The following is a 25,000-nucleotide window of genomic DNA, read 5'->3' as shown; positions in this document are numbered from 1 at the left end:
TAATAATGGCGACGCAGTGGCACAGTAGGTAGTGCTATCGCCTCAGAGCAAGAAGGTCACTGGTTCGAGCCTTGGCTGGGTAAGTTGGCGTTTCTGTGTGGAGTTTGCATGTTCTCCCTGCGTTCGCGTGGGTTTCATCCGGGTACTCCAGTTTCCCCCACAGTCCAAAGACTTGTGGTACAGGAAAATTGGGTAGGCTAAATTGTCTGTAGTGTATGAGTGTGTGTGGTTGTTTCCCAGGGATGGGTTGCGGCTGGAAGGGCATCCGCTGCATAAAAACATGCTGGATAAGTTGGCGACCCAGGATTAATAAAGGAAAAGAAAATGAATGAATGAATAAATAATGATAATAATAAATGACAATTGTTACATTATTTACATTTTAGCAAATATTAGTTGGTGTGTGACTGGATTTGGCTTAGGCTGACACAGAAAATTATGTTTAACACTGTTTCATTGGATCAAGCCAATGAAAGTAAGAATCTCAGTTTGACCTGACTCATTAAAATGCATAAATTCATTTATTCCAGCACAGGGATTTACACTCGATTCGTTCAATGTAAAGTATTATTCTTACACTCCTGATTCGACAAGATATATTTGAACGTGAGCACATGCTAACAATTAAAAAAAAACGGAGTGCATGTTTCATATTTAATATTTGACCAGTCTGAATGTTCAGATTTGCACTTCATCCACTAAATTGAAGCGAGTTTTATTTACACATGGGCGTTTTGAACTTCAGCTTCTGTTTCCAGTAGACAGAGATAGAAGATGTGTGTAAAAGCAGGTTTACTCTCCATGTGCTCTGAGCTGTGACAACATGAGCAGGTCCTCCAGCCTCTGTCATGTGTTTGACAGAGAGGATGGATGCGGTTTGATGGCTTCTGCTCTGCTCTGTCTGGACATGTTCAGCTCGGGATAGAACCTCCATCAGACAGGCATCAGAAGATAGAACAAGCCTTGGTCTCTCTGGTTCTGTTATTCCTAAACATTGATGGGATTCAGCCCAGGTGTGAGACTGAGGGTGGAGGAACCACAGATTAGCCATAAAGAGGTCAGCGTGTTGTGGTTTAATGTCTGGCTGATTAAAGGCGAAATAAAAGTAGTAGTAGTAGTAATAATAATAATAATAATAATAATAAGCAGTAGAAATAATAAGAAAAATAATGACAACACTTTTATAATAATTAAAATGATAAAAGTATAGAAATAATAATAATAATAATAATAATAATAACAATATTAAGATATAATAAAATAATAAGATCTGCCACATTTCACAAATCAGGATTGTCAGTTAATTTGAGATATGGTTTTAAAAATATTTAATTAAAATATCTTTTAAATATTACTGCACTAGTTTGTAAATAAAATGTATTTAAACTTTTCTTATGTAGTTTATATTTTATACATTAACATTAAATGTTTTGAAATCAGTAATACTTTTAATCAAATTTTAAAAGGTTTACTTAATTATCTTAAAGGTTTTTAAAAATTATCTTGAATGCAAAGCTGCTTTTATTCGTTAAAAAGGCAGTAAAACCTTTTATATTGTAAAATAGCATTGCAGTCACAAAATCATTATTTTCTATTGTAACATAATAAATAAAAGTGTTATTTTGTCCTGTGTTTATTGTTATGCGATCAATATTATTTTTTTATCATTGTCTTTATTAATATTTCTTTATTAATTTCTTTCATTATTTTAAAATAATATGTTCTATAATTTTGGCATCATTCATTTATTGGTTTTGAATTGATTTCATTTTGTTTGATTTTATTGATTTATTTATTTATACTTATTGTTTTCTATTGTAATTTATTTATATTTAAAATTTTTAATATTTTAATTTTATTGCCTTTTAAACTATGTATAATATTTAATTATAACATGAAATCAATCAATAAATATAAATAAATAATTTGTTTATTAAAAAAAATACTTAACCATTAACTAAAAACTCAATAAAAACAGAATCACCTAAATTTTCTCTAATTTTGTTTGTGATATCACATCCAGTCTTGGGCAATAACACGTTACTTGTCATGCATTACTGTAACAGTATTGTGTTTGTTGTATATTGTTGCTAGTTTTCATACTCAAGCTGTGAAGGAACATGTTTAAAGGATTAAATACAAACTTTTATGACACTGAAGTAACTTTAGTTTTTGCTTTTTTGTTTCTGATATATTATTCAGCGGGTTTATAACCTTGTAATATTTGTACTGGGTTTTTGTACTGCAGGTCTGACTAAATAATAAATAGTATTTGGAAATTACTTTGGTAACACTTTATTTTGATGTTCCATTTGAGTATTAGACTGTCTGCTTAATATCTGTTGCTACTGCTCCTTCAACAGACATTTAACTGACTAAATCTAACTGACTAATCTATTGAGAATTAGTTAACATGTAGACGCAATGTAACTTCAATGCAACAAACGGACCATCAAAATAAAGTGTGACCAATACTTTTCATTTAAGTTTGTCTTGTGTTTTAGTTGTGAGAATGCCAATGAATTAACTGTGAAGCTGATCAACAGTGTATTCTCCATGCAGCACTTAAGTGACGTTATAAGGGCATTGATGGGAGCATTCAAAATGTTCTTTGGAAAAGCAGCTCAAATTTGACATTTAACAGTAATGCATTACTTTTTGGTGCAAGTAATTGAAAAAGTAATTAATTTACTCTTTACATGAAGTAACTAGTAACTGTAACTAGTTACTATTTTTCAGTAACTAGCACAACACTGGTCACATCATGCACTTTTTGTAAAGTTGCTTTACTCACACACACATACAGTTGAAACCAGACATTTACATACACTGTATAAAAAGGCACATAACTTTTTTTTTTTAAAAAGAAGCCAGACGTTAATGTGACTAAACTTTTTCTCTTTTAGGTAAGTTGGGATTATCAAATTTGTTTCTGTTATGCTTAATAGCAGAATAATGAGAAAGATATTTTTTGAGAAATTGTTTTAGATTTTACCTATGTTTGTAAAAGTGTTTTGCATACAATATTTATGTTTACATAAAATAAGATTATTGTGCCTCTGAAAAAGCTCAGATGATGGAGTCAAGGTTTTGGAAGCTTCTGATTGGCTAATTGACAACATTTGAGTTAATTGGAGGCACAACTGTAGAATAGTATTTAAGGAAAACCTCAAACACTCTGCTTCCATGTGTGACAACATGGAAAAATCAACAACAACAAAAAGCCAGATTACAATTTGCTAAATTATTCTCGGAAAAAGAACAATTTTTTGGAGACATGTCCTGTGGTCTGATGGAACTAAGATTGAACTGTTTGGTCATAATGACCAGTGTTACTCTTGGAGCAGTGGCGTAGCGGACGGGCCCGCAGGGCACGCACCGCGGGGGGGCCCCGCGTGATTAGGGGGCCCCACGTCGTCGCGATTTTTAATAATTGAAAATCCAGGAACCGCAATAATCAAACTCTTGGGAACAACTGTGGTCGGAACCAAAGTTTACAGGTCTGTGTTCTCCGAACTCCGCTCAGGCGGTGGACTACTTCATTCTGATTGCTTGCCGCCGAACCGCGTCATAGCCAATGAAGACGCGCCGCTGTTTCTCGCCGCCGGTTCTCGTTAAAAAATGAATGACTTCTGGCTACTTTGACGCTCTCGCCACTTTCGGTTTGTGATCGCTCCTCAGTTTGTGAAGGATTCCCCGCGTTGTCACGCCACTCCGCCTCCTTTCCCAGCTCCTCAATTTGTGACATAGATATATACACTAGATATCGCATAGGGACCCTGAGCATGCGTCTATAGCGCCGCCACATTGGTACAGTGCTCCCAAGACAAATGTCATTCAACCGCACTAGTCAAGACAGTGTTATTACGTGAAGATGCTCGACTTAAGCGCCGTCTACGAGTGTAGTAACGAGAAAACAAAGAAAACAAAGCACAAAGGCAGAACATTTCATAGGATTAAGTTTTTTATGTTTTTGTATGTTTTGAAATTTGTGCTAAACAGGTAACGTTATTGATGATAATAGCTATAGTCACTTACTGCATTCACCATAAGGCAAAGTAGCACTAACTCGCACTAAACACTCGGTTTATGCTAGGTTTGTTGAATAAATCAGCAAACAATGCCAAAGAAATATGACAAAGAGATACTGTGGTGCCAGAAACTTGTATTATTGTCGGCTAGTGAACGAGTCGTTCATAACGGAGATTCATTCACAAACAAATCGCTCCCTCCGTCAGTATGAGCAGTGAAAGCAGGAGAGGAGATGTATTTCAGCACATGATTAGATCAAATTTAACAGGGAGAGTGAATAGTACATTTCCATACACACAAACACAAGCTTTTTGTCAGGAATGCCCGTGCGATAAGTGATCCATCAATGTAGAAAAGTGATGTCAAATAAAAATTTTCATCATTAAAAAAAATGCATACTAACATCCAGGAAAACTCCCGATCATAGACATATGTGTATATGTGTATATCTATGTGTATACCCCCCCGCCTTCAACTGGGGGCCCCGTCGGTGATCCCTGCAGGGGGGCCTCCGCATTTTGCGCTACGCCACTGTCTTGGAGGACAAAGGAGAAGCTTACAACCGTATAGGGACACCATCCCAACTGTGAAGTATGGGGGCGGCAGCATCATGTTGTGGGGCTGTTTTGCTGCAGGAGAGACTGGTCCACTTCACAGCATAGATGGCATCATGAAGAAAGAACATTATGTAGAAATACTGAAGCAACATCTCAAGACATCAGCCAGGAAATTAAAACTTGGCCACAATTGGGTCTTCCAAACAGACCATGACCCTAAACATACTGCCAAATTACTTAAAATGTGCTTTAAGGACAACAGAGAGAATGTTTTGAAGTGGCCATCACAAAGCCCTGAACTCAATCCTATAGAAAATTTGTGGACAGAGTTGAAAAAGCTTGTACGAGCAAGACAACCAACAAATCTGACTCAGTTACAGTTCTTTCAGGAAGAATGGGCCAAAATTCCTTCAAATGGTTGTGAGAAGCTTGTGTAAGGATAACCAAAACATTTGACCAAAGTTATACAGTTTAAAAGGAAAGCTAAAAAAATACCAAGGAAAGTTATGTAAACTTTTGACTGGCCAGAAATTAATTAAAAATTCTCAAAAAAATTCTCTTATTATTCTGGCATTTAGCAAATGTAAATCATTTAGGTAATCCTAACGGACCTAAAATAGTAAACGTTTAGTATGATTTACCATCAGACATTTAAAAAAAAGTTTATGTTCCTTTTTGATTGTATGTAAAATTCTGGTTTCAACTGTATATGTAAACTGAAATTTAATTGGATTGAATTCTAGAAATGATTCTATTGCTGCTACTAAATGGTATTTTAATCATTAATTCTGTTTATTATGCTATAGTTAAATAACATCTGACTATTACATCAAACCCAGGTCATAATTTTGCTTTATTAAATTACTTTGGCTCTCAAAACATATTGTAAAACCTAGAAGCAGTGCTTTATAAGATGTGTGGTGTGTTTGTTTGTGAGCAGATCATTTAGTAAGCCTCGGTTGCATCATCATTAGCCTCTCATGTCAGGAGAAATACAGACTGATTCTGAAAGGGGTGCAAAAGGCGGCAAATAAGTCTGTTTTGGTGCTTCTGTTCTTTTGAGATCCATTGGCGGATATTTTTAGGGGAGGTTGAAAGGGACTGCCAACGGGGAAGATTTTAAAGTTTACAGACAAAAGTTCCCTCTCCATCAATGAGAATCTAAGCTCTCATATACGCCACAGGATGAATTACTTCCCCAAACACGTTCCTCAAAATATAACGGATATCTGTGAATAGAGACTCGTATGCTTTCCAGTGACGTTTTCAGCAGAGTTGAAAAAAAAAATCTCAGTTCTGGACTGTGCATTTCAGACATTTTAAAGTGTAATGCCGAGTTCAGACTGCAGGATTTTCAAAGTAGTCGCATCATAAATATTTTCACATTGCATGACTATCTAGGGTAGCGTTTTGTTGTGCTTCGTTTACATTGCAAGATGAATTGATGAATGAGGTTTTCACACTGCATGACATTAGAATTATAGAATCAACAACAACTTTGTCACGCTTCACAAATTACAGTATATTTTACAACCAAACGCATGCAAGATTTGACATGAAAACAGTGTGAGGTCACATATATCTTTTGTTATTACCTGCATAATAAGAAATAAGACTTTAGTGAGGTAAAAAAAATGTGCTTATTTTGGTCACCTGGCCTTTGAAGGGAATTCACAATTTACATTTACATTGTCATTTAGCAGACGCTTTTATCCAATGCGACTTACAAATGAGGACAAGGAAGCAATTTACACAACTATAAGAGCAACAATGAATAAGTGCTGTAGGCAAGTTTCAGGTCTGTAAAGTCTAAGAAGGAAAGTATTAGTAATTGTTTTTTTTTTTTTAAGTACAGTTAGTGGTGTATCCAGAGAGGCAATTGCAGATTAGGAAGTGAAGTGGAGACTAAATAGTTGAGTTTTTAGTCGTTTCTTGAAAACAGCGAGTGACTCTGCCGTTCTGATGCAGTTAGGGAGTTCATTCCACCAACTGGGCAGATTGAAGGCAAGCGTTCAGGAAAGTGATTTCTTCCCTCTTTGGGATGGAACCACAAGGTGACGTTTATTCACAGAACACAAGTTTCTGGAGGGCACATAGATCTGCAGAATTGAGAGCAGATAAGAAGGAGCAAAGCCAGAAGTCGCCTTTGTAGACAAACATCAGAGCTTTGAATTTGATGCGAGCAGCAACTGGCAGCCAGTGCAAACGGATGAGCAGCGGAGTGACGTGCTCTTTTAGGTTCATTAAAGACCACTCGTTCTGCTGCGTTCTGGAGCAGCTGAAGAGGCTTGATAGAGTTAGCTGGAAGCCCCGCTAGTAGAGAGTTGCAGTAATCCAGTTTGGAGAGAACAAGAGCTTGAACAAGGAGTTGAGCTGCATGTTCAGATAAGAAGGGTCGGATCTTTCTGATGTTATAGAGTGTGAATCTGCACGATCGAGCAGTTCTAGAAATGTGGTCAGAGAAGTTTAGTTGGTCATCAATCGTTACTCCAAGGCTTTTCACCATTTTGGATGCAGTAGTGGTTGCCCAATCCATCTGGATCGAAAAGTTATGGTGTAGAGTCGGCTTGGCAGAAACTACAAGCATTTCCGTTTTCGCGAGGTTAAGCTGAAGATGATGATCTTTCATCCAGTGTGAAATGTCCAACAGGCAGGCTGAGATGCGAGCTGGAACCGAGGGATGCTCAGGATGAAAAGAGAGGTGTAGCTGGGTATCATCAGCATAGCAGTGGTAGGAGAATCCATATTTCTGGATGACTGGTCCTAGAGATGTCGTGTAGATGGAGAAGAGAAGTGGCCCAAGAACAGAGCCTTGAGGTACCCCAGTGTTTAGATGATATAGGTTGGACACCTCTCCCCTCCAAGACACCCTGAATGACCTGTCAGAGAGGTAAGATCTGAACCATTGTATAACAGTGCCCGCAACGCCCAGTGACTCAAGCGTAGAAAGCAGGATCTGGTGGTTTACAGTGTCAAAAGCAGCTGACAAATCCAGCAAGATGAGGACTGATGATTTTGAGTCTGCTTTAGCCAGTCTGAGATCCTCCAGGACCGAGAGCAGGGCAGTCTCAGTTGAGTGGCCTTTCTTAAAGCCGGATTGCTTGTTGTCCATGAGATTGTTTTGAGTAAGAAAGTCCAGGACTTGATTGAACACTACTTTCTCCAGAATCTTGGCCATAAATTTCTCACTTTCTTTTTGACCTGGTTGTAGTATTGCTCATATGACATGTCAAACAGACACGGGTGCTCCTGCCAAATTTACACTAGTTTTTCCCTTCATTTTTTGGGTAAAAATAGACCGAAAATTGGAGCTTTTAACTACTCTCCAACCTCCCTCTTATCTGCAGGTACCCATACTAGTGGATGCTGCTATTCCATTGGCTGTAGGTAATTGCTAGTGTTATTTTCAGTCAAAACTCATTTCACACGGCATGATTTGAATCGCCGACTTGGGCGTCTGCGACTCATCTGCGATTCTCTTTGATCATGTCTAGTTCACACTGTGTGATTGTTACTCTTGTGAAAGAGCACTGATTTGCCTGGGATTTCAGGCATTTGTTTGCGATTTCTCAAAACCTGTCGGCGAGTCAAAAATGGTTACAAAATCATGCAGTCTGAACTTGACATAAGTGTGTAAATGCAGCATTAACAGAGACCAGAAAAGCTGAAGACAGATGCCAATATTAAACAAACTTTGAACTTCGTTTCTCTCATACTTCTGCTATTATGTGATTTTTTTTAATTCTTAAACACAGAATCAAAAAAGTCTGTCCCAATTTATTTAAGTGGCCTTAATTACGGTGTACTTGCATTTAAATGAATAATTTAGTACCATGCAGTTATTATGTACATAGACAGTTGAAGTCAGAATTATTAGCCCTCCTGTACAATTTTTCTCCAATTTCTGCTATTTTTTTTCAACACAGGAAAAAACATAATAGTTTTAATAACTCATTTCTAATAACTGATTTTATTTATCTTTGCTATGATGACAGTAAATAATATTTTACTAAATATTTTTCAAGATACTAGTGTTAAGTTTAAAATGCAATTTAAAGTCTTAAAGGTGGGTCCACACGGAATCTGCGCGTGCAGACATCTGCAGATTTCCACAGATTTTTAAATTCATTTCTGTAATATTTCTGACTAATATGAAAACGTTCATATTTATTCAGTATATATATATATGTATATATATATATATATATATATATATATATATATATATATATATATATATATATATATATATATATATATATATATATATATATTCAGATTTATTTACTGTGCAGTTTCTAAAGTAATAATTAGTCTTTTAGTAGATATAGGGTATATATATTAAATGAGAGACTTGCTTTGTTTACTAAATAAATGGATCCAATAGAATTTGCATTGTAAACTTTAAATAAAAGTTAAAAGATTATAATTTTTTATTTAACATATTAAATTTTTAGTTACGATCCAAAATTATTCAGCATAAATCAGCAGATTTTTTTATGATATTCTGAGCAGAAATTGCAAAAAATGTGTGCAGATTCTGTCTGGCCCTACTTATAGGTTAAATATGTTAACTAGGCAAGTTAGGGTAATTAGACAAGTCATTTACAATGTTTTTTTCTGTAGAAAGTTCTACATATATATTGCTTAAGGGGCGCTGAAGGGGCCATTTTAAAAATGGTCTGCATGTAATTGCATCTGTAATTTCAGTAATTCCATTTATAATTGCACTCTTGACTCATCTTCTACACCTTAACCCACCCTTAAACCTACCCATATCAACAAACCTGTGTCTATCCCTGACCCCTGTATTCCACCTCAAGACCACCATACTGTAAGTGTTGTGCAACACAATATGAAGACAGTAAGTAAACTCTACTCATTTTTTTGATGCACACAGTAGTTAATGCCACTTAATATAAAGTTAGACCAAACGTTGTAAAAATCTGCAGTTGGTGTTTTTAGTTGTGCTGGTGTTATAGTAAAGAAAATGTGTCTGCTGTGTGTGATGACTGGCTCTCTCCTTCAGTGTGTGTCTGTCTGTGTGTGTGTGTGTGTGTGTGTGTGTGTGTGTGTGTGTGTGTGGATGCGGGGCCGCCCGGGGCCTCTCCGCCCAGCCTCAAGGGCCTGTCAGAATAGCCTCACCAAAGCCAGATTAATCTACATTACTGCTAACAGTTCAGCCTGGCCCCTCAACACACACACACACTTACACACATGCTGTGCACTTCAGTCTCAAATCTACTGCCGGGCTTAGGAAATTAAGGTTAGTACAAGTTGATTTATGTGTTAAAAAGTCAGTCTGTGAACTCTTGTGTAAAGGTTTAACATAGTAATTGGCTTTCCTGCTTAAAGCTTTTTTTAACAGTGGTAAAAATTGCTGTGCAAAATAGCTTTGTTTGGCTAAAAATAATTAAGTCCTTTATTTTAATATTTGGATGGTCCCATAAATATTTTCTTAAGCAACCATTTAAAATCTCATTTTATATATCAATTCATTTAAACAAAATGATCTATTCTCTAAATATTTTAATACATTTTTTGTTTATTAATTTAAGAGTATTTATTTACTTCAATTACATTTAGCAAATAATATTTATGTTTTTTATTTTTTTTAATCAAATTTCTTTACATATTATTCATTCACTCATTTTCTTTTCGGCTTAGTCCCTTTATTATTCCAGGGTCACCAAAGCGGAATGAACTGCCAACTTATTTAGCACATGTTTTACGCAGCGGATGCCCTTCCAGCTGCAACCCATCTCTGGGAAACATCCATACACACTCATTCACACTCGTGTACTACGGACAACTTAGCCTTCTTAATTTACCTGTACCGTATGTCTTTGGACTGTGGGGGAAACCGGAGCATTGGAAGAAACCCACGCGAACAAAGGGAGAACATGCAAACTCCACACAGAAATACCAACTGACGCCAACGTCGACCTTCTTGCTGTAGGCGACAGCACTACCTACTGCGCCACTGCAGCGCCTCTACATATTAGATTTGCATAAATTTGATTATTTTTTTTTAATTAAAACATTATTTAATTTTATTTTTCAATGACGTATCCAGTATTATGATTTCATTAACATATTATTTTAATCAGTTATTTGTTTTTTTTTAAATACATTTATATTTTTAAATAAAATTTTATTTTACAGATTTACAGATAACCAATATTTATTAGTATTAATCAAATGTATTTATTTTAATTAATTAATTAATTTACGTTGGTTGGTCGAATGGTTGGTTGGTTAGCTGGCTGGCTGGCCGGCTGGCTGGTTGGTGGGTTGGTTGGTTGGTCGATTGGTTGGTTGGTTGATTTTATAATTCTTTTAAATACATTTTTATAGCTATATTTTATTTATTATTTGTTTTGTTTAAAATTGGTGGCAACAATATTACTTTTATTAATTCAGTATTTTAACTGTAACCTTTTTTTTTAACCTTTTCAGAGATACTCTAGTATTTCCTTGCAGTGAGTCCATGTACCCTAGTTGAAAAAAATTATAGTTTGCACAAATGTGATTTACTCTCCTCGGTGGCAAATATTACCATTTGTAAAAAACAATTACATGACTTCACTGAAAAAAGTAAACTCTTTGCTTTTAAAGTGATTAGATTTCTTCAAAAGAGTAAGGCCATTGTCTTAAAATGATTTACTACACTGAAAAATGTATTCATTGGATTTACTAATTTTTAAGGTAAGTGGGTTACAAATAATTTATATGAGCTGAATTTGAACAAACAAATAATTTGAACATTACGAAATTATTATTATTTTTACAATTACAATTGGTTTACTCACTTTTTTAAACTAAATTGGTCGCTTTCAAGGCAGCATGTTTGAAACTTGTAACTGACCCTGGATTCTCATCGCTTTTGAATCCAGAAGCTGATTCTTTTTACAAAGCGACTCCCCAGCTCTGGATTGGACGCCAGGCCAGCATAATTCATAATTGGGAGTGCATGCTTGGCGGAGGACATTAATCAGAACATGCTTAGCAAGGCCAGATCTCCCACATGTCTCTTTAAGTACCATTCATTATTTATATTGGCTACACAGACACACAAACACACACACACACACACACACACACACAAACAAACACACTCATAAACAAACTGTAAGCAAAAGGACAAACTGTTCGTGATGTTCAGAGATGTGCTGCTGCCCAAAGGGACAGGAAGCAGTCGTGGGAGAGGGACGAATGGGAATTCATGTCTCTTTATAAAGAATGTGTGATACAGGATGGTAAGACTGATTGTGTGCTTACAGCTACTGGAGGTAGAGTAGATTATGTCAAGATAATGTCAGTATTCCACTTCCTGTTAAACCATGTAAAAACTTTTGGTGAAAAGTTTTAATACAGATAGAAATAAAAGAGCTATTTCCCTCAACAACAGCAAAATTATTAACTCTCATGTCATTACAAACAAGCATGTGGGATTTTATTTTATTTTTTCTGTTTTAAGATGTTTTGATGAATGTTGGTAACTAAACAGTACTGACTTAACTAAACTGACTTATGGGTAAAAATACACTGGTTTTCAGCATTTTTCAGTAAATTACATTTTATGTATATTAAAAATACATTACTTGACAAAAGTATTGCTGCCTGTCCAAGTTTTAGGAACAGCAAATAATAACTTGACTTCTAGTTGCTCGTTTGGTATCAGAAGTTGCTTATATGAAAGACAAAGGCCTCTAGATTATCTTTATCCTACCAAAATCAAATATTATCATGCCTTGATTTTTAATTATTTAATTAGGATAGTAAGGTCTGACTTTGCTTAGACGAAAGTCCTGTCACTTAACAGAAATAATGCACAATATAGAATATAAAGTCATAACTCCCATGAGCTTGGAGGACTGCACCCATAAATCTCTACAATAACTGAAATAACTTATTAATAGTCATCTGGAATGGCAAAGAAAGCGTTCTTGCTGGACTCCCAGAGTTCAAGATTCTTTGGATTCAGCTTCAATGCCTGCTACTTCATTTTACCCCAGACATGCTCAATAATGTTCATATCTGGTGACTGGGCTGGCCAATCCTGGCCAATCCTTGGAGGCTAAAGTATGAAAAGGAGTGTTATCCTGTTAAAGAATTTTGCCTTCTCCTGTGGTTTATAATATAATGGGCAGCACAAATGTTTCGATACGCCAGGCTTTTGATGTTGTCATCCACGCCCCCATACTGAATGTAACCCCAAATCATGATTTTTCCTTCTCCAAACTTGACTGATTTCTGTGAGAATCTTGGGTCCATGCAGATTCCAATAGGTTTTTGCAGTATTTGTGATTATTGGAATGCAGTTCAACAAATGATTCAACAGAAAAATCTACTTTCTGCCACTTTTCCAAATGATCAACTAGAAGTTATTATTTGTTGCTCTTACAACTGGGATCAACAACAAGACTTTTGTCAGGTAGTCTATACTCACATAGTAAAGCCCAATAAGTTAAGTGAACTCAAAACATTCAAGAAAACTGATTGCCTTAAACTATTTAGTTTTAAAAACGTATGTTTATGAATACTTTGAACTTTATTTGTCCAGGAAATATGAAATAAAATAAAATTTCGCTTTAAATGATAAAATGTGTTAATTTGAGTTTCAAAATCTTGATTTCATTTGATAAAACTCAATTAAATAAAATTTAACCAGTTAATTTTTACATATAGAATAACTCATACCTTTTATTATTATATTCTACTTAAGGATAAACTTGCTTGTATGGAGGTAATCGGTAAAGGGACTTTTACTTTCTAGTGTAAACAGCCATTGCCCTTTAAGGAAAGCAGTACATATTCTTAATGATCTTAAGCCAATTATCAGCATAACCACAGGCTATTGTAAATAGCAGAACATTAAACACTAACAAATCGTCCTCTATAGCTTGAGCAAAAGCCCTATTTCAGAGTATAGACGTATATATGAATACTAGTCAGTTTTGAGTAGCAGCATTGAGGTGTGTATTTTGCTTTCTTTACTGTGCATCGCTCTCTCACTCAGTGTGTGTGTGTGTGTGTGTGTGTTGGATGTGCTGCTCGGCTGCAGTGGTGATGAATGGATGTGTGAGAGTTATTCATCTCCTGCTTATAGCAGTGGTCAGTGGTCCTGCTCTCTCCACATGTCAGCACATGGGATAATTCTGTCATTTATCAGGAATGACACAGGAGACAGAATCTTGCCCCGAGAGATCATCTCAGGGTCTCACCCCTACTTCTCCTGCTCGCACCCTCACTGTACACATCCACACAGCCACTTTGGACCACTTTGCCACTTTTTGGCTCCTTTTCTTAGTTCTGAGTTGACAAAATCTAGATTTTCTGCAGAGAAACTTCTGCTATATGGGATGGTGGGCCAATCTCCATTCTTCCTGCTATGGCCGGTCCGTGGGTAGGACTAGGTCTCAAACTCATCTGCAAAATTGCTGAACCCTTGTTTTCTTACTAATAAAGCACTGGCGATGTTGGAATGTCACTTGCTCTCATTTGTTTTTTTGTTTTTTTTCTGATTATTTTTTCCATTTCTCGTCTTAGTTTTTTTGAAAGCAGTTTTTTGTCTAATGATTTAATGTCGAGTACTCTTAATTTTGTTTGATTTTGAGGTTTTTTATGTTCAAATAAGAACATTTTCATTGCAACAAAACCAGCTGTTTATTTCCCCCCTTAGTTTGTCATGTCTTTTGAGCCGACTTTTGACAAATATGCGGGCTCGTCCGGGATCGGAATCCTATATGTTAAATGGAGATGAAGTTATATGTAATTGGTCACACTTTACAATAAGGTTCATTAGTTAATGTTAATTAATGCATTTACTAACATGAACAAACAATGAACAATACATCTACTACAGTATTTGTTCATGTTAGTTAACGTTAGTTAATGAAAATACAGTTGTTCATTGTTAGTTCATGTTAACTCATGGTGCATTAACTAATGTTAACAAGCATGGACTTGGATGTTAATAATGCATTAGTAAATGTTCAATTATGATTAATAAATGCTGTACATGTGTTGTTCATGATTAGTTCATGTTAGTAAATGCATTAACTAATGAACCTTATTGTAAAGTGTTACCATGTAATTGATGGTTATGATTAAGAGTGTAATTGTACATGTATTCATAATTATTTTCAGCACGTATGGAGCTGTGCCAAGCAAATACAATGTTGTTTTAACCACTGTAAATCTGTAGTTTTGATTTAATTTTAACAAAATTATATTTTTAAATACCATGGCCAGTCCACACGAATAAAACATCACTAAACATTATGTAACACATTTTAGTCATCAGAAGATGATTTGTGTTGTGTTGCTTTTAATTAGTATGTCAAAATGAACCAAGAAGTGACTTCTAATCACTTTAAAACCTTTAGTGTTCTGTTCAAAAGTTTGGAGTCAGTCAGATTGGTACTTTATTTATTTTTAAACTATAAAGACATTTAGAATTTTACATACCATTTCTATTTTGATTTCTTTTCATTAAAAGTATTCTGAAAAAAATACATCATGTTTTTTAACACAATTATAAAATGTTTTTAAATATATTCAAATATAAATTAGTTCTTTGTTTTTATTTTTAAAATAATTTCTCAGCTTTTAGAATATACTGTATTTTTAATCTAATAAATACAGTATTTGTGAGCAATAAGACTTTCTTTATAAAACAACACGATTAACAGTCATACCAACTTTCAACATTTAAACACTATATTATATGTAATGTACAAAGCTTTTAATTCTGAGATCTGAGAAAGATAAATGTGTGCAGAGTTAGAGTTCAAATATTGTCAAATGTCAGAAATTTCATTGTCAAAATACCAATCATTCTGAAATAATCAGTAATATTGACTAAAAACTGTTGTGTGTCAAACAATGCAGCCTCTGTGAGCATAAGAGAGAATGCCAACCCCATAAATGTAAATATTAGCAGTGTATATAATCTGAAACACGCAAAAAAAATAACAGAAAAAAAGTTAGATGTCCAATATTGTCAAATATCCAGCATTTAGTGCAGAAAAAGATTTTGTTCTGAATTTGCGACTACACTTTTTAAAATTTTGTGAATGACTGAGCAAGTCCTGTGGGCACAGAATGACTTAACTGTGTGGTCATGTGATAATAAGAGAGTTAGTTTAACAGAAAAATCATCACTAAATATGTGAACTTTATTAGCCGGAGGAAAGCCACAAGCCACACTTTTTACTTTGTTGGGGGGAAAAAAACACTCTAAATGCATGTCAGCAGACAGATGGAAAGGGAAAAGGCTAAGTTGTCACAGTGTGACTTGTTTTGCCACGATAGTGTGTTTTGGTTTTTAAAGAGACAGATCTGACTGAAATAAAATGTGTTTAGCAAGTTCAGTGAGAGACGTAAATTCATTTTTGATGCAAAATGTACTTATGATTTTAGATTGTACTGCTGTCTTTATTTGTCAACATTGTTGTAAAGTACACTTTAAAAAATGCTGGGTTCCACACAATTCTTCATGTTGTCCAAAACAAATCGATTAAATTAACTTCATTTTTTTTCTACCAATTTAAGTAGATTAAACGTAAAACAATTAGGTTGTCCCAAAAACCCCTTAAGAATAATGTTGTTTCAGCTCATTGAAAATCAGTAGTTTGAACAAGCAACAAAAGTCATTTTTTGAGTATATTCATTAAGCAGTGAAATATAGATCTGGCCTAGCCACATGTAGCTCTTTGACCAAAAATATATGACTCTCTAGCTCTCACCCTTCAATAATATTTTACTGTTTATAACAATTATAACCATCACTAAAAATCAATTTCCTTTTGAAAATACAATTACAAGTGTCTTTATATTGTTGTTGTTTTTTTTCAACAAAATGAATAAAAACTCAGTTTACCATAAAAAGAATGCACAAAGAAAGGTTATTTACCAGAATTTAAATACATTGTCCATTCTTCTTTCATGGACATGTTTAACATAAGTTGTGCATGGACCTAAATAAAGGTTTTGTTTAAACTGTATTATTTATAATAGTAATAGTAATATTATTCAGTTGAAGTCCGAATTATTAGCCCCCTGATATATTAGCCGCCCTGTTTATTTTTTAAGCTTCTGTTTAAAGGAGAGCAGATTTCATTAACACATTTTTAAACAAAACTGTTTTAATAACTGATTTCTAATAACTTATTTATTTTATCTTCGCCATGATGACAGTAAATAATATTTGACTAGATATTTTTCAAGACACTTCTATACAGCTTAAAGTGACATTTAAAGGCTTAACTAGGTTAATTAGGTTAAATAGGCAGGTTAGGGTTGTTAGGTAAGTTATTGTAAAATGATGGTTTGTTCTGTAGACTATCGAAAAAAATATTGCTTAAAGGGGCTAATAATATTGACCTTAAAATAGTTTAAAAAAATAAAAAACTTCTTTTATTCTAGTCTAATTAAAACAAATTAGACGTACTCCAGAAGGGAAAATATTATAGGGACTACTGTGAAGATTTCTTTGCTCTATTAAAAATTATTTGGGAAATATTTAAAAACAAGAAAAAAATTCAAAGGGGGGCTAATAATTCTGACTTCAACTGTTTACATACAGTTTAAAGGCTTAACTAAGGTAATTAGGTTAACTAGGCAAGTTAGTGTAATTAGGCAAGTTATTGTATAATGATGGTTTGTTCTGTAGACTATTGAAAAAATATGTAGCTTGAAGGCGCTACTAATATTGACCTTAAAATGCTTTTTAAAAAAAACTGCTTTTACTCTAGCCGACATAAAACAAGACTTTCTCCAGAAGAAAAAAATATTATCAGACATACTTGAAATTTTCCTTGCTCTGTTAATCTGTTAAACATAATTTAGGAAATATTTTTTTTAAATAAATAAATCAAAGGGGGCTAAAAATTCTGACTTCAACTGTACACACACACACACACACACACACACACACACACACACACTCGCACACACGCACACACGCACACACACACACACACACACACAAATGTATTTGCCAAAAAAAAAAACAGAAATGTCTTTTTGCTGAAAAAAGGTTCTCGACCCCTGCCATAGACTGTGAAATGATAAAAGTGATAAGAAAAATATTCTTTTTTTTTCTGAAATATTTATTCAGATTTCTTTTTGTTATAAATTATATAGTATTCAACAAGCAGTAAAATGGCCTGTTCCATAGATATACAGTTTTTAAGTCAGCATTATTGATTAGACAAAAATATTGTAAGACATACTGTGAAAATATCCTTGCTCTGTTAAACATCATTTTGAAATTATTTAAAAAGGAAAACAAAATTCAAAGAGGGGTCTAATAATAACTTCAATTGTATGTAGTGATAAATAGACATTTAAAGTGATACAAAAATATACTTTTCTGTAAATATGTAACCTTGGATCAAAAAAAAATATTTTTGATTAGTAATGTGCATTTCTAAGAACTCAATTTGAAACTCAATTTTCTTTCAAATAGTTATATCTTGGCCACATTTTGTGCCAACAAACCATATATCAATGAAAAAAGTGTAGTTATTTGTTTGGAGATAAACCCTTCTGTCTGATTTTGTGGTCCAGGGTCACACATATAAAAAAATATAAAAATATATATACATGCTAGCCATTTTGTGTGCTTTTATTATCATTCTTATTAAAAATCTCTCTTTTCTCTCTCCTCTCTTTCTGTCTCCTCACTTACAGGATCATTCAGAACCGCATCCTGGTCTTCATCCTGGGCGCCATCATCCTCCTCACCATCGTCTTGGCCATCTATTTTAATTTGCGAGGGCACTGATCTCCACTGACTGGCCCTGTGCGTGCATGTGTGAGTGTGTATGAGCGTGTGTGTGTAAGATTAATAGTGACAAAAGTGTTGGGCTGGAGTAATTAGGACAAATTGTTCACATGAATCATTCCTGGTGGGCAGTGACAGGGGGCCTCTGTTTGCTGCTGTCGAGCGGAGCAGAGCGGGACGGGGACCGCACCTTCCCTCTCTCCCCTTACATTTATGCTGCCTCCATTACTTTTAAAACTCACCGACCCATAGAGAAACCTGGCACGGACGTATGGACTAGAGGACCATGTTGAGAACATCAGATGGTTGAAGAACAGGAAGATAAACATCAATGTATGTCATAACCTGCAGTTTTATTTTAAGCTACTAGCATAATCTTGTCTATTGGGTAAATACAGTACAGTCCGTGTTCATTTTGTCAATGAAAATGACTTGAAACAAACAGGTCTACCTGACTGAATGCACACGCTCAGATCTGCTCATCTAAGAAACAGACAGCCTGGATTATAACAAAAATGATAACAATTACTATCTTTTGGACTACATTTTAGTCAACATTAATGTGCTTTTCATTCAGTAGATATTCATATTATTAGATATTCATTAGATGCACATTCATAGTTTTCAGTAATGTTTCTATAGAAGACCTTTTACGTTTTGGTTTGTGTCAAGCTCCACAATTTTTGCCGCTATTTTTGTTGACAAAATTAAGTTTATATATATCTTAGGCTACTAGTGTTTTCATTTGCAAACAATTATTTTAAGTGAGTTATTTAAAATCTTGTTGTGTGGTGTATTAGTAGGAAATATCAGTTTACATTTTTAGGGATTTTTCAACTTTATTGTATAGGATATCGGAGAGGAAAACAGGAAGATATTGAAACAGTTCTTTTGTTATTAATTCTAATAATCTAGTTAAATGTTAGGAAGGAGTCTGACAGCAGCCCATTTGGAAAATGCATGGAAATGCAAGAAGAATCAGAATAAATTAAGAATAAATCCAGAAGAACTTTTTTAACATCTCCAAGACACTTCAGGAAACCTACCTGCAAAGCTAGCTTAAAAGCTATACACATGTCTACCAATGACAACGTTTAAATGCATACATCAAATGTTGATTTATTTTAGCTATATAAGTTAGTTGATAGATTATATGTATAAATCTGCATACAGTAATGTAGCTATACTTGTAGGTTTATTGAAGTGTCTTGGAGTGTGTTTGAAAGTAATAGCAGGTATAATGGGAACACTATAATTACACACTATGAATCATTTATGAAGCATTAGCAAATAGTGAATTCGTTATCTATTAGCATTAACTCTACATCAACTGATGATAGTAAGCAGTTTATAAGTGCAGATACAAATGCTCTATTCCTGACTTATAAGCATATATAATGTGCTTGATGATTGTATTTTCATACTTTAATTATAATATTTTTATTGCTAAATTAAGTATCGCATCATTTACAAACCAGTTCATTGAGAATGTTAATTGAGAATTGTTTTTTAAACATTAATCTGTCACTTTCTTTTGTTGTTTATTTCAAAAGTACAAATACTTTATTAACTTAACTTCATCCAGTTCGGTGATCTAATCTAATGAAAATAAACGGCTTTATTCATTTCAATTCATTTGAAGATGCACAAATGAAACCGTATCAAATAAAAAATAAAAATGTTCAATCTTAGCTAAAATAAAATCACTGTACTGTTTAAATAATGAATAATTGAAATGTTGTGTCATTGTTAAAGTATTATATTGCTGTAGTTTTATCCAATTTTTGTTATATTTTGACACTTCTGTTATTCGCCAATGTTTAAACTTTACAGTAATTTTACTGTTTAGATACGATTGCAAACATTCATTGTTCATTTGATACAGAGTCATTTATTAGGGATTTATAATTCAAATTAGTCCTCGCTTTAGATTAGGTCACAAAACTGGATGAAGTTGAGTTAATAAAGCATTTATTAACATGTAAACTAGCTATTAGTAAATGCCTGAATATTAATAATATATAAATGTTGATTTAAATAGTTTATCAACCCTTTACTAACACATTCTAAATGATCTTAAAAAAAATACTCTTAAATGTAAATGATTTGTAAATAATGCAAAACTTCATTTAGTCATAAAAAATTAATCAGTAAAAAAATATGAAAGAACAAATAATTAGCACATTAAGTCAAGAATAGAGCATTTGTATCTGTAATTATAAACTGCTTACTAACATCTCCTATTGTAGAGTTAACAAATAATGCATTCACTATTTGCTAATGCTTAATGGGTGATTCATGGTGTACAGTTATTATAAAGTATCAGAATAATGATTGAAAGTTTAAACTAAAACATCCTACTGACACAACTCACCAAAAGATAAGACTGTTTTTGTTGATGAAAATGCTAGTAACCTAAGGCTTTTAAACTGTACTGTATGTGTGCGTGCGTGTGTGTTTGTGAGCCCCCGGTGCAGTACCATTTAACACACGGTGCAGAATCACACACTACACACAGCCCAAAGGTCATGCGCCCGTCTTTCTGTCCTCCCTTCATCCAGGATTAGTAGCTTCTCACGCTGTTCCTCTAAGGTCAGCAAAGACCTCGCATGTGTTTAGTTAAACCAGCAGGACCGCTTTGAACAAGAAGACATCCATGTCCACTCTTACCTTTGCTAATCAAATCTGACAGCATGCTAGTCAACTGTACTGATGAGAAGTATTTCCTGTATTTATTTGTCGTTTCAGAGGAATTGTGTATTTGTATTTTTTTTTTTTTTTTTTGGCTGTAACTTTCTTTCCGGTTTATCTGGCATTTGTTTTAGCTGTTAGTGTTTGGACATTAAAATGACATCACTTGTCTCTACTGTGTAATATGGTTGCAGATGTGCTTCATTATTCTTATAGGGGGACCAACAAACAAGCATCAGTATGGAAATATGCGAAATTTGGAAGTCTGCTCCAGGCTCTCACCTGCTGTTTGGGTATTAGTGTAGAAGAAAGAAGGTAAAGATTTGCTATGTAGTAATGGTTCTTTTCATGTAGTTTATCATTCTTTAGTGTGTTTATGCAGTGACTGCCTCTATATATACTGAATGTACTCTCTTTTTTTCTACCCAAATTTGTGTCGAGTATGCACAAACCCAAATTATTGAAGTTTTTTTTTAACGAGCATTTGGTTTTGTCTATATTCGATCTATGCCCTCTACATGGTTAGCATCTTTAAACACATTGGAGAATAATTACACTATTGATTGAATAGGTTTGCTGTTCGCCTATAGCTCAGGTTATGACGTTTATAATATGTTTTTCATAGTTAAATGATAATTTTTAGGGGGTGGCAAATCAATTCTATTTATACTTTCATGTTGTTTGCAACCTTCGAATGATTTTTAGGAAATGAATAAGCTGTTAGCATGCTTTTAAAGGAATGGGTTAAACATAGACATTATTGAATGGTAGCTATTTTACAATCTATGGTTGTTTTATGAGTGTTAAGGGCATAATTCACTGGATGAGAAGAACAGCACTTGACTTTATCATTTGAACACACTGTTGTCTCTGAGGCTATGTTCACACTGCAGGCAAATGTGGCTGAAATCTGATTTTTTTTTTTTGCCCACATGTGACTCAGATCTGTTTTTGTCATGACAGTGTGAACAGCCCAAACCACATGGAATGTGATCATTCCAATTCCGATTTCTGCCACTTTCATATGTTGTATTAAATCAGATACAGATCTGATGTTTTACAATCCGTCCACAGTGTGAACAGTTATGTTGGAATTCATGTGACTTTTATATAATTTTTGATCGATATATGTCATAATTCTGTACTGGTTCATGCTGCAAACATCCTCTACTCCTCAGCTGCATAGATACCTGGACGACTGGTAGTGTGATATGCACATTCATTTAGCAGCATTTTGTTTAAAAACAAAAGCATTAAAAATACAATTTATTGGGTAATTTATTATATAGCATAAATAATACTTAATAATTAAAATCAGATACAAACACCACCACACTTATACAAAATCCAGGAGAATATAAATAACGTTCCTTGCCATACCATGCATTTCGGCAGAATAAACAACCATAACGTGAACAATGAGATGCGCAGCAGCGGTGAATGTTTGTTGCTGGTAAGTTCATCGACAGAACAAAAAAGAAATGCAACCCTTGTGACAACTATATTATTGTAGAGAACCTTTTCCCCTTACATACATAAATAAATAAATAAATGAATGAATGAATGAATGAATGAATGAATAAATAATGTAGACTATGGGTCCACGCAGTTGTATTTAAGTAATTCTCAACAAGTTTACTTTCAAACTCTTTAGTATTAACCATATGTAATGTAATTATACAGTGTGTACTGCATCGATGACAGGCAAAATATCTTAGTTTAGTAGAAAACTCTGCTCATGATATAAGAATCATAACCCAACCTATGTGGTTAATTTTCTATATATATATATATATATATATATATCTCTCCTCTTAAATATGGTATAAATGCAAAAATACAGACTTTCCTTGATGTCTACTATTCAGTTTTTTTTTTTTAACTTTCTGCCCTCCATCTGAATACTGTGCATCATCAGAACCACGTTGTTGCAAGCAATCTATAACATAGGTTGTTCTCTGGCCATAGCTTGTTGCTAAGCTAAGAGCAATCTGTTAAACATATCTGTTAAAAATTTAGCAAATCAGTAGTATTTATTATTAGCATAACACTTTGCTAGCTTGAATAAATTACAATTGTAGCTGTTAGCACGCTGCTAAACTAATGACAGAATGTGCTAAGCATAAAGTCGGATAATCAGTTTTATCATCTTTTATCATTCATCATCTTTGTTGTTTATCTTTGATCAAGGATTTTTTTCAAAGCTTAATACTCAAGCGTGTTGCTATAGCTAATGACATAATGAAGGCGCCTAAAAGCTGACCTCACAAAACAGAGTTTTGAGAACGCACAACTTAACCATGTACAACAAAGCATTGGTGATAACTAAGAAATTATTTGCTTGATACAATATTTGCTTCTCGCGAGAAATGCCATCAGGAGTAAAAAAATTAATAAAGTACATTTACACCAAAAAGACACTCAAGCAGCACTTCCAGACACCATCTTTATTTTAAAGCTCAATTATGAGGAACGCATTGTGGATTATCAAGTGTGCCCTGATGCCTTTTTGCATTGGAATGCTGCTTCTGATGGCTCGCATTTTAGAGCTTTCAGAAGAAACTAATCCCTCCTCAAGAACTACTTAAACCACTTCAAACAGGATGGAAACCAGAATCTCAAGCATGGAAGAATTGTTAACATAGATGCTAAAACCACAGCCAGTTGACCTATGGAGGCTTGAGAGGTTTACTTGCACAGCTCTTGCTAGCATGGTCTTCATTATACTTGCCCCCTAAACCTCACTCTCATCCGGGTCACGGCACCAATTATGCTTTACTGCCCATCTACAAGCAGGATTCACACTAGTTTTAACATGGGAAATGAGCATGATAATAGAGATATTAAAGACTGTAGCCTTTAGCATATGCCATTGTACCTCTTGAGGCCATCGTAGTTAGCCTTCTATAAGTATAAAATCATTACATTTCAGTGAATCAATTATATATGTATGTATGTATATATATATATATATATATATATATATATATATATATATATATATATACACACATACATACATATACATATACATATACATATATATATAGACCAAGAGAAGATCCTAATAACTCCAATAAAAATCCTAAATTTGATATTATTAGGCCCCTTGCCTTTCACTTAGGGATTGTACTCATGATACTGTCTATGTAGGCAATTCACTAGCAGCCCCCGCACATGTGACGTATGTGTGCACACCTCAGTCGGTGGAGGTGCCTAATGGACAGACAGACGGACGGACGGACGGACCATCAGACAGGCAGACGGCATTTGATATTCTGTTTCAGGCCGGGTGGATTGTCTTATTTTGGAAGCAGCCTGGTGGGGGGTTTTCTCAGCCTCTGCTTCACAGCTACAGCTTCAAAGCACCAAATTAATGGCCAACAAAATAGTGCGTCTCCGCATGTCCCATGTGGGGCCAACCTATTGAGAGTTATCATTAAGTTGAGGAAGGAAGAGAAAGAGCGGGGGGGAGCTGGATCCCGCCAGTTTAACAAACCTCATCAGATAATGACCTCTGTGATTGGGTTTCGCATCAAACGGCGAAGAGAAAGAGCGAATGCGTTTAAGTGTGATCGCGATGAGATTTGTTTGTCCTTGTTTTGTGCGAAGCCATGCATTCCTTTCTCATGCACCTGTGAGTGTGTATGTGAGACATCAGTCGGTTGTGCATGTAATGACTTGGATGTGTGTCGGTGTGTTTTGCTGGCTCAGTCTCTGTGTGTGTGAGAGAGCATGTGTGTGTGTGTGCGCGTGTTATCTGTCTCTCGCTCTCTCTCTTTCTCTACTCGGGCCTGTCAGATCCTCTCAGCAGTGTGTGGCTGGTGGAAAAGCAGCGTGGCTGCGGCTCTATTTGAAGTTGTAATGGTGTCAAAAAGTCAGAGCTGACTGACAGCCGTCAGTCCCACTGGGGCTCATTAAATCA

At 34.7% G+C, this 25,000-nt stretch overlaps 1 protein-coding gene and 1 long non-coding RNA gene across 5 annotated transcripts in view; both read left to right on the top strand.

The window, feature by feature from the left end:
* vti1a (vesicle transport through interaction with t-SNAREs 1A) overlaps positions 1-21,258 on the top strand; it is a 263,162-nt gene extending 241,904 nt beyond the window's left edge. For all 4 annotated transcript variants that reach the window (XM_017358471.4, XM_005156335.4, XM_009306788.5 and 1 more), the window contains one exon: positions 18,291-21,258. Coding sequence is in view for 2 of the 4 variants with exons in the window: in XM_005156335.4 (XP_005156392.1) it covers positions 18,291-18,384 (94 nt within the window). In the remaining 2 variants the exon portion in view is untranslated. The remainder of the gene's footprint in view (positions 1-18,290) is intronic.
* Positions 21,259-21,291: 33 nt separating this feature from the next.
* LOC141376823 (uncharacterized) overlaps positions 21,292-25,000 on the top strand; it is a 12,313-nt gene continuing 8,604 nt past the window's right edge. Inside the window, exon 1 of the long non-coding RNA XR_012388064.1 lies at positions 21,292-21,390. This is a non-coding gene — a long non-coding RNA (uncharacterized lncRNA). The remainder of the gene's footprint in view (positions 21,391-25,000) is intronic.

This window comes from Danio rerio, chromosome 12, assembly GCF_049306965.1.
Source record: "Danio rerio strain Tuebingen ecotype United States chromosome 12, GRCz12tu, whole genome shotgun sequence".
NCBI classification, from domain to species: Eukaryota; Metazoa; Chordata; class Actinopteri; order Cypriniformes; family Danionidae; genus Danio; species Danio rerio.
Note: the sequence above shows the minus strand (reverse complement) of the source record. Positions and strands in the feature narration are given on the sequence as shown.